The sequence below is a fragment of the Mauremys reevesii genome, linkage group 4 (genome assembly GCF_016161935.1).
Source record: "Mauremys reevesii isolate NIE-2019 linkage group 4, ASM1616193v1, whole genome shotgun sequence".
In the NCBI taxonomy this organism is placed as follows: Eukaryota; Metazoa; Chordata; order Testudines; family Geoemydidae; genus Mauremys; species Mauremys reevesii.
In genome coordinates this window covers 15,882,572-15,894,781 of record NC_052626.1, presented here as the reverse complement: position 1 = coordinate 15,894,781, position 12,210 = coordinate 15,882,572, and the positions used below count along the sequence as shown (strand labels likewise).

Genomic DNA, 12,210 nt, shown 5'->3' with positions numbered 1-12,210 from the left:
CAGATTGCAACATGCTCAGTAATAATGAGCCTTTAAAAAGGCTAAAGTGAATACAATGAAAAATGAGAATTTGAAATATATCCTAATTTTTTATTCTTTTATAACTGATTTGTTTACTTTTCCTTCAGAGAGACATTAAAAAGAAAATCTAATGGCAGTGATTGTACAAGTCCTGCTGTGAACAGTCCTGGTTCAAAAAGAGATGCACACTTCTGTGCAGTCTGCAGTGATTATGCTTCAGGATATCACTATGGCGTTTGGTCTTGTGAAGGATGTAAAGCATTCTTTAAAAGAAGTATCCAAGGTAGGAAAAATTAGTTTTGGAAGCCTTTGCTTAAAAAGGTGGTGTCTTATATGATCATATACATAAGTTGCAATTAGTGTACAGTAGTATAACATGATTTGAATACTTTATCTTATGGTCCTTTGTTTGTTGGCGTTGGGAAGAGAATGGACACTAGATCTCTTTAGGGAAGGATACAAAATATGTTGCCATTTAAAACCCTGGAGCAGACATATCAGAGAAATGGCACTCAGACTCTTACAGATTACTTTGCCTTCAGAAGTGCAAAGTTGGTGTAATAATTGTGGCTGATAAAAGGTAGAGATAGTGGAGATAGGGTGGGGAGGATAAAAATAACTAAGAGTTTCACTGATATAAATAAATAAACTCTAAAGAACCTCACTCATACTAGGTAATATCCATAAGTTATTTTAATGGGGTCACATTGCAGCACTTCTTAACTAGGATCAAGATAAACCTCACCTTCTAATCTTTGAAAGCCTTACTGCAAAGTTTTAGTTCTCAAATACTGGAACTCAGTGCAAACCCACTGATGGCTGTGGGTACATAATGTAGTCTCTCCTTGCCTACTGTTACAATCTGTGGGGTGAAATAGTGGCTTCTTCTGCATACCTTTTGGTTGGGGCTTTGGCCCACTGGATACCAGTAAGCTTCAATAACCTCTCCCTTGGCCTGCTCCCAGTCTTCTCTGTGCTCTTTTAATTAGATCTAGGCCAGACCCTGACTCTGTAATATCTGAGGTATGAAAAGGCAGGCCCCCATAGTTTCTCTGCTCATACGTCTCTTCCCCTTTTGCAATGGTATTTACTGATGTCGAAGTAGTTGCATGAGTCCTGTGTAACAGAGCAAATTTCACCCACTGAGTAGCAATTTGTACAAAAGTGATTTGCCTTTTCAAGATAGCATAGGTACTGTGCATGCAACACGACTGTCAAATCTGCATGTAGTGTGAAATCAGTAAAATCAAACCTAAAATAATAAATGAGAATTTTGTGTACATATTCAGTAAATTGGTCTTGTAGTAGTATGTCCAGGAAAAATGTTAACCTGATTATATTCTTTGCTCACCTATATTTTAGCATTGAACAGGATACATGTTTTAGTTCATTGAACATTTTAATTCACCTCTGCAGATAACATTTGGTCTTAATCCAGAAGTTCTATAAATAAATAAAAAATGGCCTTCACTATACAAAACATATTTTACACTCTGTGTCCAAGCTAGTTCAGGTTGTTGCTTAACTCCCCCACCCCAAAATCCTAAAGTTTCCTTTAGGCTACCTAGCTGGCTTTGTGGGAGCCTTATTAAATAAAAAGTTATCCCTTTTTGACAATCACCATAATACTTTACAATAGCCAATGTCAATTAAATTATCTGTAGTACTTATTTTTTTTTTTTTAGTATTTAAATGCCTGTACCTACTGCATAAAATACTGTGGGATTACAGTTATTTTCTGAAGTACAGTTACACACTGATTTATTGTAACTACATCAAATTTGAAGTAAAAGCACTGTATTAAATTAAAACTATGATTTCTTCATGAGAACCTTTATGATTTGAGTAATTGTCAAGTTTTTATAAAGCAAATAGCGAAAACATAATTTTACTAGACACAGAGAAAGAAGAAGGTTTTGTTACCTACCTGGATCCCAATGCTTACTCGAAGAAAATTTTTTATTGGGGTCAATGGGATCTGAACACAGCAAGTTCCTTACAGTTCATTCAATCTGAGGATGGCTTAACGTGCACTGTAGAACTTCCCCTTTAGGGGATTCTAGCGACATCAGCAGTTAGGTAGTCACAGGCAACATAGATTGATTTGAACTCTGCTGCCAGTAAGCCAGAGATGCCTGAGCAGGATGGATCCCCTAGTATTTAAAGGCTTTGAGGCAAAATTTTAACTTGTTACCATGGCAGTTGGTACAAAGTATGAACCCTTCTTACACAAGAGAAGAATCATGGGGAAAACCCTGATCACCACACTAAGGGTATGTCTAAACTTTGGAGATTATATGTACATAGCTATGCTGGCATCGCCCCCTATTAGCTTTGCCAACAGAAGCACTCTTCCATCAACATAGCTGCATCTACACTGGGAGGTTTTGTAGGCATAACTATGACAGTCAGGGATGTGGTTTCTTCACACCCTGATTGATGCATATATGCTGATATAACTGTTCAGTGTAGACCTAGCCTAAGTTTTCCTTCCCTCAGATCAGTGGAGGCTGATTTGGCCTTAAGCAATTTGAGAAATCCCTTGCTTGCTATCAGATATTTGTAGTATCTTATGGTCCAGTTCTGCTTCCACTGAAGTCAGTGGGAGTTTTGCCACATAATTTTGTTTTTCTTTTGGGAGCATATGTTAGTATTGTGGCTTTGGCTTGAGGCCTTTCACTTTTCTTCATTATATGCCTTCTGTTCTGGTGTTCACAGATCTTTACAATTGTACAGTTTTGTACAGTTAGTTGGCACAGCAGCATGCCAGATGGGGGAGTTATGTTCTTTATGGGCAAGTAAACAAAAACAAAACCCCTGGTACTTCCCTGTTGAACTCTGTCTATATGGAGTTTACAGTTGTAATAGATTAGGGGTGGATGCCACAAAAGGCAAATCATTTTAAGGTTTTAGCTTGCACAGAAAATGTGGAGGAAATTTTTTAAAGGTAAATTTCAACATTATTTGGCACTTATGACCCTTAATTAGAAAAGTGGTGCTCAGGAATATCTACAGTTCAGCTAAATGTCTCTTTAGCTGGCCAGTTTTAGGGCTAAATTCTGTCTGCATAGGAGTCAATGGCAGTTATGTATGCATGCAACTGAGGGTAGAAGTTGTTCCATTAAAGAATGGAAGGGCCTATGTTGTCCTTCCTTACACAATACAAAGGGGAGAAAAGCAGTAGGAATTAAGGCAAAAAATGCTCTAAATCTGCAGAATGGATGGAGTGAATTTATCACAGTGTCAGTAGACGTGCCCCTCACCCCACCCAGGTGAATGAGTGAGTGCCTTAAAGAGACAGTGCACAGTCTTTGAGACTTCCCCAGCAGCCAGCTCTCTCTCTCTCCTCTCCCCTCCCCCCTGCCAGGGCCAGCTTTAGGCCTATTCCACCATTCCCCTGAATCGGGCCCCGCGCGCAGTGAGAATCCCTTCCCTGGCTAGAGGCACCTTTTTAATTTTTACTCACCTGGCGGCGCTTTGGGTCTTCAGCGGCACTTCAGCGGTGGGTCCTTAACTCTCTCCGGGTCTTCAGCGGCACTTCAGCGGCGGGTCCTTCGCTTACTCTGGGTCTTCGGTGACACTTCGGCAGCGGGTCCTTCAGTGCCATTGAAGACCTGGAGCGAGTGAAGGACCTGCTGCCGAAATGCCGCCAAAGACTCAGAGCACCGCCCGGTGAATACAAGCCCCACGTGTTTTTTTACATGTTTTTTTTTTGTTGTTGTTGGTCATCCCTGCCAGGGCCCTGTTGAAACTGTTTGAATTGGGCCCTGCACTTCCTAAAGCCGGCCCTGCCTCATGTACCCCATCACTGGGTGGGGGAAGGGGGAAGATGGGGCTCAGGACAGCAGGAGAGCCTTCAGTGAGTGCCTTAAAGAAAGAGTGCATGGCGTCTCTCAGAAACTTCCCCAGCAGCCAGCACGCATACTATTTCTTTCTCTCTCTCTCACACACTCTCTCACACACACACGTATGATTTTTGTTGTTACTTCTTGGTATTTCCTGCTGGAATGCACGTATATCTTTCAAAGTGCTGTTAGTTTAGTTTTTTGACTGGTCTATGCATTTCATAATTTTTATTTCTCTTATACGCTTAAATTAAATTATTTGAATAGTGAGTTCGAAAATGCCTAACCTGTCCTGGCTGGAGTAATTGTCCCTATGGTAACTTTTTAAAAATATATATTATATCTAGTTTTTTTGTTTCTATTGATGGTGCATATTTGCACATACCTCGGTGCACATAACAAAATTTATTCCACACATTGATGGAAAAAATTAGAGGGAACATTGCGCTGGACCCTGGTGCAACCTAAAATCAGGAGGCAACAAAGGTGGCTTAAAGCCACCTTATACCCTTTTTGCCCAGGTTGAACTGCTTTTTTGTCAGTCACACCTGCCAGTAAGACATTAGACAAACTGTAACCTGATGTTTTTTAAGCACTGTAGGTTGAAAAATTCAAGGTTGGAAAATATTTTAATTTTACAAGGAAATGTTCACAGTAGCTCAGTTAAAATAGTTACCCTTGGGAAAAGAACTCCTGAACTGTTTGTTCATGAACCAAGAACATAAACCCTTCTGTTATTTTTTTGGATAGATCTGTTAATTTTACAGCAATTAAAAATATAAGCCCCCCCCCAAATATATGAGAGAAGACTGATAAACTGCAACTGATAGAGAATATTTTGCATCCATGGCTAATTTCTGCAAGGGAAATGCACAGTATTTTATGGGAAGTAACTTGGTTGTATTTAATTAATAAAATAATAGTCTACTCCAGTACACTAGTGAAGCCTCTTAGGCAAAATTCTCTGCTGCTGAAACTCCACTGAAACGAGTGGCATTGTGCCAGCAAAACATGCACTGATAATGAAAATCTGCTTCATAGAATACCTAGAATCAGAATGTTTGAGATTTCATACAGCATAGAAATTAGGCACTTTGGGTAAAATTTCCAAAAGCACTTGCGTCCAATTTTCAAAAGTGACTTAGACACTTAGGAGCCTACGTCCCATTGATTTTTCTAAGACTTAAGAGCTGAAGTGACTTAGGCACTTTTGAAAAAATTACTTTGGTCCTGATTCAGGTAAGTACTTAATACATTAAGTAGAAACACATGCTTAATTTTCATTGATGCTTAAGTGCTTTCCAGAATCAGTGGCCATATTTATTGCATTCTGTAACGATGTTGAATACCTTTCTTTGTATACCTTTTGCTCTAATAATAGTATTCAGCATTATATCAGCTACAAAACGTTTTTCAAGTTACCTAACAGAAGAAATTTAACATATTGCTTGAGATTTAATTTTTTTTCTTTATATCCTGTTGCAGGACACAATGATTACATCTGTCCAGCTACCAATCAATGCACAATAGATAAAAATAGGCGTAAAAGCTGTCAGGCGTGTAGACTACGGAAATGCTGTGAAGTAGGAATGATGAAATGTGGTGAGTTTTTATCCCCTTGTCTTTTCTATACAACTTCTAAGTTATGCTTAAGTCTAAAAAAAGGCATGACAGGTAACTAAAGTAAGACTTAAATATACATGTAAGAAGGAAATCACTGATTTTCAGGAGAAAGAGTCACTCCAGTTAGTATTCATTTTGAGAAGAAAAATAGTAGGAAACATTAAGGCTCCAGTCGTGCAACGTGTAGCATGCAAGAAGACTGCTTTACTTTTGCAGATGCAACCTGCAGTTCACCTGGATGTTACACCTTGCTGGATTAGGTCCTAAGGCAATGTCTATGTGACGGGTTTAGGGTGACTAGACAGCAAGTGTGAAAAATCGGGACAGGGAGTGGGGTGGTAATAGGAGCCTATATAAGAAAAAGCCCCAAATATCAGGACTGTCCCTATAAAATCGGGACATCTAGTCATCCTAGATGGGTTGGATCACAGAACCCCCTTTGGGAGCTGCCACCTGATGTGCCAAGACTACTTCTGCTCCTGCTTTCCTGCCCTGTCAGCTTAGGTCTTCAGTGCCCTGCCTGGTTTGAGCCAGACTCGCTAGCCTGCTGCAAACCCAGACCCAGGTCTGAATCACGTCCCCTAACAGCTGTAGACTTACCTGAAATAAGTTTACAGAAGTGTTCTTGTCTTTAACACTCAGATGCCCAACTCCCAATGGGGTCTAAACCCAAATAAATCTGTTTTACCCCATATAACGCTTATACAGGGTAAACTCATAAATTGTACGTCCTCTATAACACTGATAGAGAGAGATGCACAGCTGTTTGCCCACCCAGGTATTAACACATACTCTGAGTTAATTAATAAGTAAAAAGTGATTTTATTAAATACAGAAAGTAGGATTTAAGTGGTTCCCAGTAGTAACAGACAGAACAAAGTGAATTACCAAGTAAAATAAAACAAAATGTGCTAATCTATGTCTAATCAAACTGAATACAGATAATCTCACCCTCAGAGATGCTTCAGTAACTTTTTTTCCCCTCAGACTGGACACCTTCCAGGCCTGGGCACAATTCTTTCCCCTGATACCGCTCTTGTTCCAGCTCAGGTGGTAGCTAGGGGATTCTTCATGATGGCTTTCCCTCTTTGTTCTGTTCCATCCCTTTATCTATCTTTTGCATAAGGCAGGAATCCTTTGTCCCTCTGGGTTCCCACCCCTCCTCACTGGAAAAGCACCAGGTTAAAGATGGATTCCAGTTCAGGTGACATGATCACATATTACTGTAAGACCCCAAGCCTTCATTCTCCCAGCCTGACTCACAGGAAGGCTTGCGTGCAAACAGAGCGATCCACAGTCAATTGTCCTGGCTGATGGGAGCGATCAAGATTCCAACCCACCATTAATTGCTAACACTTTGCATAATTTATAATAGGCCCTCAGAGCTATATTTCATATTTCTAGTTTTAGAGAAGAGTGGTACATTTATAGAAATAGGATGACCACACTCAGTAACATTATAAGCTTTGTAATGATACCTTACAAGAGACCTTTTGCATGAAGCATATTCCAGTTACATTAGCATATTTTCATAAAATCATATGGAGTGCAATGTTACAGTCTACACTTAAAAGCTTATAGAGACACAGCTGTGGCAATAGAACTGTGCTGCTGTAAGAGTGCTCATGTAGCCGTGTTATGCCGATGGGAGAGAGCTGTCTCATCAACATAATAAAACCAGCTCAATGAGCGATAGTATCTATGTTGGCAGGAGAGCGTCTCCCTCTGACACAGCGCTGTGCGCACAAGCAGTTATGTCAGCAAAGTAATGCACTTTGGAAAAAATAATCTGAACTATACATACAAAACAATGGGATCTAAATTAGTTGTTACTAGTTAAGAAAGATATTGGAGTCATTGTGGATAGTTCTCTGAAAACATCTGCTCAGTGTGCAGCCACCGTCAAAAAAGCTAAGAATATTAGGAACCTTTGGGAAGGGAGAGATAATAAAACAGGTTCAGAGAAGGGCAATGTAAATGAGTAGGGGGGTATGGAACCACATGAGGAGAGATTAAAAGACACACTGTTCATCTTAGAAAAGAGATGACTAAGGAGGGGTATGATAGAGATCTATAAAATCATGAATGGCATGGAGAAAGTGAATAGTGAAGTGTTGCTGCCTATGTGAAGGAATAAATAAGTTTAAAACAAACGTAAGGAAGTACTTCTTCGCACAGCACACAATCAACCTGTGGAACTCATTGCCCAGGGGATGTTGCAAAGTCCAAAAGTATAACTCGTCTCAGAAAATAATTAAGTAAGTTTATGTAGGATATGTTCATCAATGGCTGTTAGCCAAGATGATGCCCCATGCTCCAGGTGTCCCTGACCCTCCAACTGCCAGAAGCAGGGACTGGATGACAGGAGATGGATCACTCAAAATTACCCTGGTCTGTTCATTTCCTCTGAATTCCCTCTGAAGCATCTGGCAATGGCCACTGTCAGAGACAGGATACTGGCCTAGATCAACCATTGGTCTGGCCAAGTATAGCTGCTCTTACGTTCTTATATGGTTTTGTTGTAAAAAATATATAGTATTTAAAGGGTCATTGTTAGATTAAAAATTTAACTGAGAGAATTGTAAATATCTAATTTACTTTTCTATGGAATGGGGATAATGATGCTGACCTTTGTAAAGTGCATTGAGCTCTACTGATGAAAAGTGCTATATAAGAGCTAGGAATATTTTATTACTATTTATTATTAATGCTGATTGTTTAAGCTGAGGGAAATGTAAAAAGTAAATAGTGATAATAGGGTAGTTGCTTTAATCTGGTTCTTGTGAAGTAAACCCCCAATCCTGCAAATGTGTGCGCATCTTAACTTTATGTACTGGGTAACATTTTCAGATGCATCTGCTCCATTTTCAGAATTGATTTAGATGCTTAGGGTGGGATTCATAAAGGGGAGTTAGGTGTCCAGTTGCCAAATGTCAATATTTAGCTGCCACTGACATTCACAAACCCATGCTCAGTTGCTGCCTAACTCGGTAGGCACTTAAAATCCCTAGGCACCTAAGTTTCTACCATTAAAGTCCCCAGACACCTCAATTTCATCAGCTGGACATGTGTACATGTGCCAAAGTCCTGTCACTGCCTGGTGCTTGGCACCTATGGATGGGTATGTCTGCACTTTGAACTGGGGGTGTGATTCCCAACTCGAGGAGGCGCATGAGCAGTGCAAGTGGCGGGAGGGGCTAACTGTCTCAAGTGTAAGCCCATTAAAGATGCTAAGTACGTACTTGGGGCAGCTACGCCCTCCCGCCACTCTCACTGCTGGGCTGCAATCTCCTTTGAGAGTGCTAGCCCAATGACAGCTAGCATTAGTGTGGCTCCTCGAGCTGGCAATCAAACCCCCAGTTTGAAGTGTAGACATACTCTAATTTAAACCTAAGCCCCACTGGGATTCATAAACTAGACCTTTCCCAGCTTATCTTGCCCTTGGGGGAGGAGGATGAGTGGTGTTCCTTTTTATGAACTTTTGCCCAATGGAAAGTGCACTCACTCAGGATATGGGAGACTTGGATTCAGTTCCCAACTTGATGTGGGACTAGAACCTTGCACATCCCATTGGATATAGAGTCACTCGCTTGTGGAACCAGTGAATATTTAATTATTTATACAGTAGAAGAACTCCAACAGTAGCGATGGAGAGAGACCTGACCCACAATACCCTGTAGACAGGACACTCTCTTGGGAGGTGGGAGACCCAAGTTCAAATCCTTACTCCACATCTGGTAGAGGGGGGAATTAACCCCTTGTCTCCCACATCCTGGCTAAGTACTCTAACCGCTAGGCTAAAGAGTCACAAGGTGTCTCCTGTTCAGAGGATTAGTCGTGTTAGTCTGTTCAATTCAATCAAGGTGGAAGTGGCCTATTCCCAACAGTTGACAAGAAGGGGTGAATATCAACAGAGGGAAAATTACTTTTTGTAGTGACCCAGCCACACTCAGTCTTTATTCAGGCCTAATTTGATGTTGTCAGGTTTGCAAATTAATTCCAGTTCTGCAGTTTCTCGTTGAAGACTGTTTTTGAAGTTTTTTTGTTGAAGAATGGCTGACTAAAAAGTAATTTTCCCTCTGTCGATACTCACACCTTCTTGTCAACTGTTGGGAGTGGGCAGCATCCACCTTGATTGAATTGGCCTTGTTAGCACTGACCTTCCCCCCACTTGATAAGGCATCTTTTCATTTGCTATAATATATAAACTGCCTACTGTATTTTTCACTCCATGTATCTGATGAAGTGGGTTTTAGCCCATGAAAGCTTACGCCCAATAAATCTGTTACACAAGCTCTCTCATGAATCTCACTCTTAGGTCCAGATCATTAGGTGACTTAAATAATTTTAAAATTCTGGTCTTTAGGAGCCTAACTCCCATTGACTTTCACTGAGTCTTAGGTGCCTAAATGCCTAATTTCATTTTGAAAATTCAATTTAGGGTCCTAAGTCACTTAGCCACTTCTGCAGATTTTACTCACTGAGTGGTCAGTGACTTTGATGGGGCTAGTCACAATCCATAAAGTTAAGCAAGTGTAAGTCTTTGCAGGAATGGGACCTAAATGAGCTGTAATATCTGAGTTTCAAAAAATTGCAGGAGAATGGTTTTTAAAAGTGACCAAAAATTGTTCTAATTGTGCTGAAAAAAGAAATCTCTAAAACGCTTCTTTAAGTTTTCTGGGCAGAGACTGTCTATTTTGTTTTGTGTTTGTACAGTGCCTAGCACAATGGGGTGCTGATACATGACTGGGCATGATAGTAATTACTACTACTACTGATCTAAATCTTGGATTGACACTGCTCATTTATCTTCCTAAATTTATAGAACTGGAATTTTTACTGTTTTCTCCCAAATATACTCGTGTTCTAATAACATTCAATGTAGACTAAAACTGCTCCTTAAAAATGCTTAAATATGAGAATTTTAAAGACAAATAAATAACATCAGTGTTTTTTAAAATAGTTACATTGAAATCAGATAAGTTTCCTCAAATGAAATTTATGAGCACTCTGTCTAGTTCAGTTTTTTGGAAGATGAAAACAGAAATTACGTATCTTGCAATCAAAACTGAATTGTCTCAAAGCATCTCATCAGGTCACTTACAAGACATCTGTGAGAAAAGGTGATGTCTATCAAATTTAGATTTTGGGTTGACGTGAGCAACAGAAGCCTACTTTAGTAATATGGATTGTAGGCTCAATCCCACAGTTCATTAGGTAAAGGTCTCATTGACTTCCATATGCCCATGCATTTAAAACAAACTGCCATAATTAAAGATGTATTTTTTCATAGATAATAAAATACTATTTTCCATGGAGCAAAACGATAAATTTTCCACTCACTTTTTTTCTCGTTAGAGATTTGTTTTAATAGGACTGTTTACTCTAGGGACTAGGAAGGTTTGTTCCACTTTCTCCTAAATTGAGGTATCTTCCCCCTCTTGTACTGAATAGTTTGGTTTGGTCCACTTCTGGTACTGAAACACAGGATGGGAGGGGATACTTGGGAAAGTGGACTTTTGGCAAGCTGGGGCTGGTATGGAGCTCTGCTTCCCAGCAGAGGGACAACATAGTCCATTAAGCACCAGCCACTGCAGCATGGAAAGCTTCCATAAAGTAAAACCCAAACTGAGTTTGCAAAATCTGGCATGAATATAATTTCAGATTTTAAAGCCAACGAATCCTCATTGGGGATTTCATCGACAGAAGTTTTCAATAATTTAAAAACATGATTGGTTTCTACATAAACCCTTTGAAACAGTGGAAGACATTAGGAAAACATTGCTGTGCAGTCTCCTGGTCTGATTTTTCTTCTCATCATTTAAGAAGGCAGTGATGTCTAAGAAGTCCAAGCAGCAGACTACAGGTGGTGAAGGTTATTTTTTTAGAACTTTGTATCAAGGTGATACTGGAGATTAATATGGGAAATACCACCACTGCCAAAAGAAAAATGAGAACCTCAGACACTGCATCTGCAAGTTTCTCCTTAGGAATCCTTGTGGCTCACTCTTCAGATTAAGAAGGCTAGTATACTGGTAAATTTCATATCAGAGAAAACACATCGCCACATCAACAACATCAGAAAAAAATTGCAAAATGACCAGCTGTGGAAAAGTAACTGTTTAACACCTCACCAGGCACAAGGGGAAAACAGAAATCATGCAAAAAAATAAAAAATAAACCCAGTCCAGCAGGCTCAGGCAAAGTGTATCAGAAAAGTTGGATAATTTGTGGGTGATGTGTGCGCATCACCATGCTGATTACCCTTTCTACCTGAACCTGTCCTTCAAGTATGGGTATCTTTGCCCTCAACTTGTCTTACTTTTTCAGTGTGGACTGGGAGCTCCTTTTGCAGCGTTGGAGGAGCTGAGACGATTTGGAGTTCCACTGCCTCAGCTGAATATCTTTTGGAGCTTTCTGATATTGGCCTTGGTGACCCTGACATGGATTGAGCCATTTATCCAGGGCAATCAAGAAGAGGGGAGGTATTCATCTTTTTGCTATCCTATCCACTCTGGGAGTGGCTAGGTTGGTATTTTTTGTTTGTTTGTTACTTGCTGGGACTGGAGTAGACCTCTTCCTTAATGACTCGTCAGGTTTCCTATTGACTGGGTTTATTTTTTTTCACTGTTTCTTTTTTTGCATGAATTTTATGTTTCTCCATGTACTGCCAATAAATGGTATTAAAGGAGTTCAGAAAATATAGAGCTTGATTTTTCAA

The 12,210-nt window shown here is 40.0% G+C and overlaps 1 protein-coding gene across 9 annotated transcripts in view; it reads left to right on the top strand.

Moving 5' to 3' along the window:
* The window catches only part of ESR2 (estrogen receptor 2), a 175,387-nt gene that overhangs the window by 32,674 nt on the left and 130,503 nt on the right, over positions 1–12,210 (top strand). For all 9 annotated transcript variants that reach the window (XR_005597560.1, XR_005597562.1, XR_005597561.1 and 6 more), the window contains 2 exons: positions 129–304; positions 5,352–5,468. Coding sequence is in view for 4 of the 9 variants with exons in the window: in XM_039534661.1 (XP_039390595.1) it covers positions 129–304; positions 5,352–5,468 (293 nt within the window). In the remaining 5 variants the exon portion in view is untranslated. The remainder of the gene's footprint in view (positions 1–128; positions 305–5,351; positions 5,469–12,210) is intronic.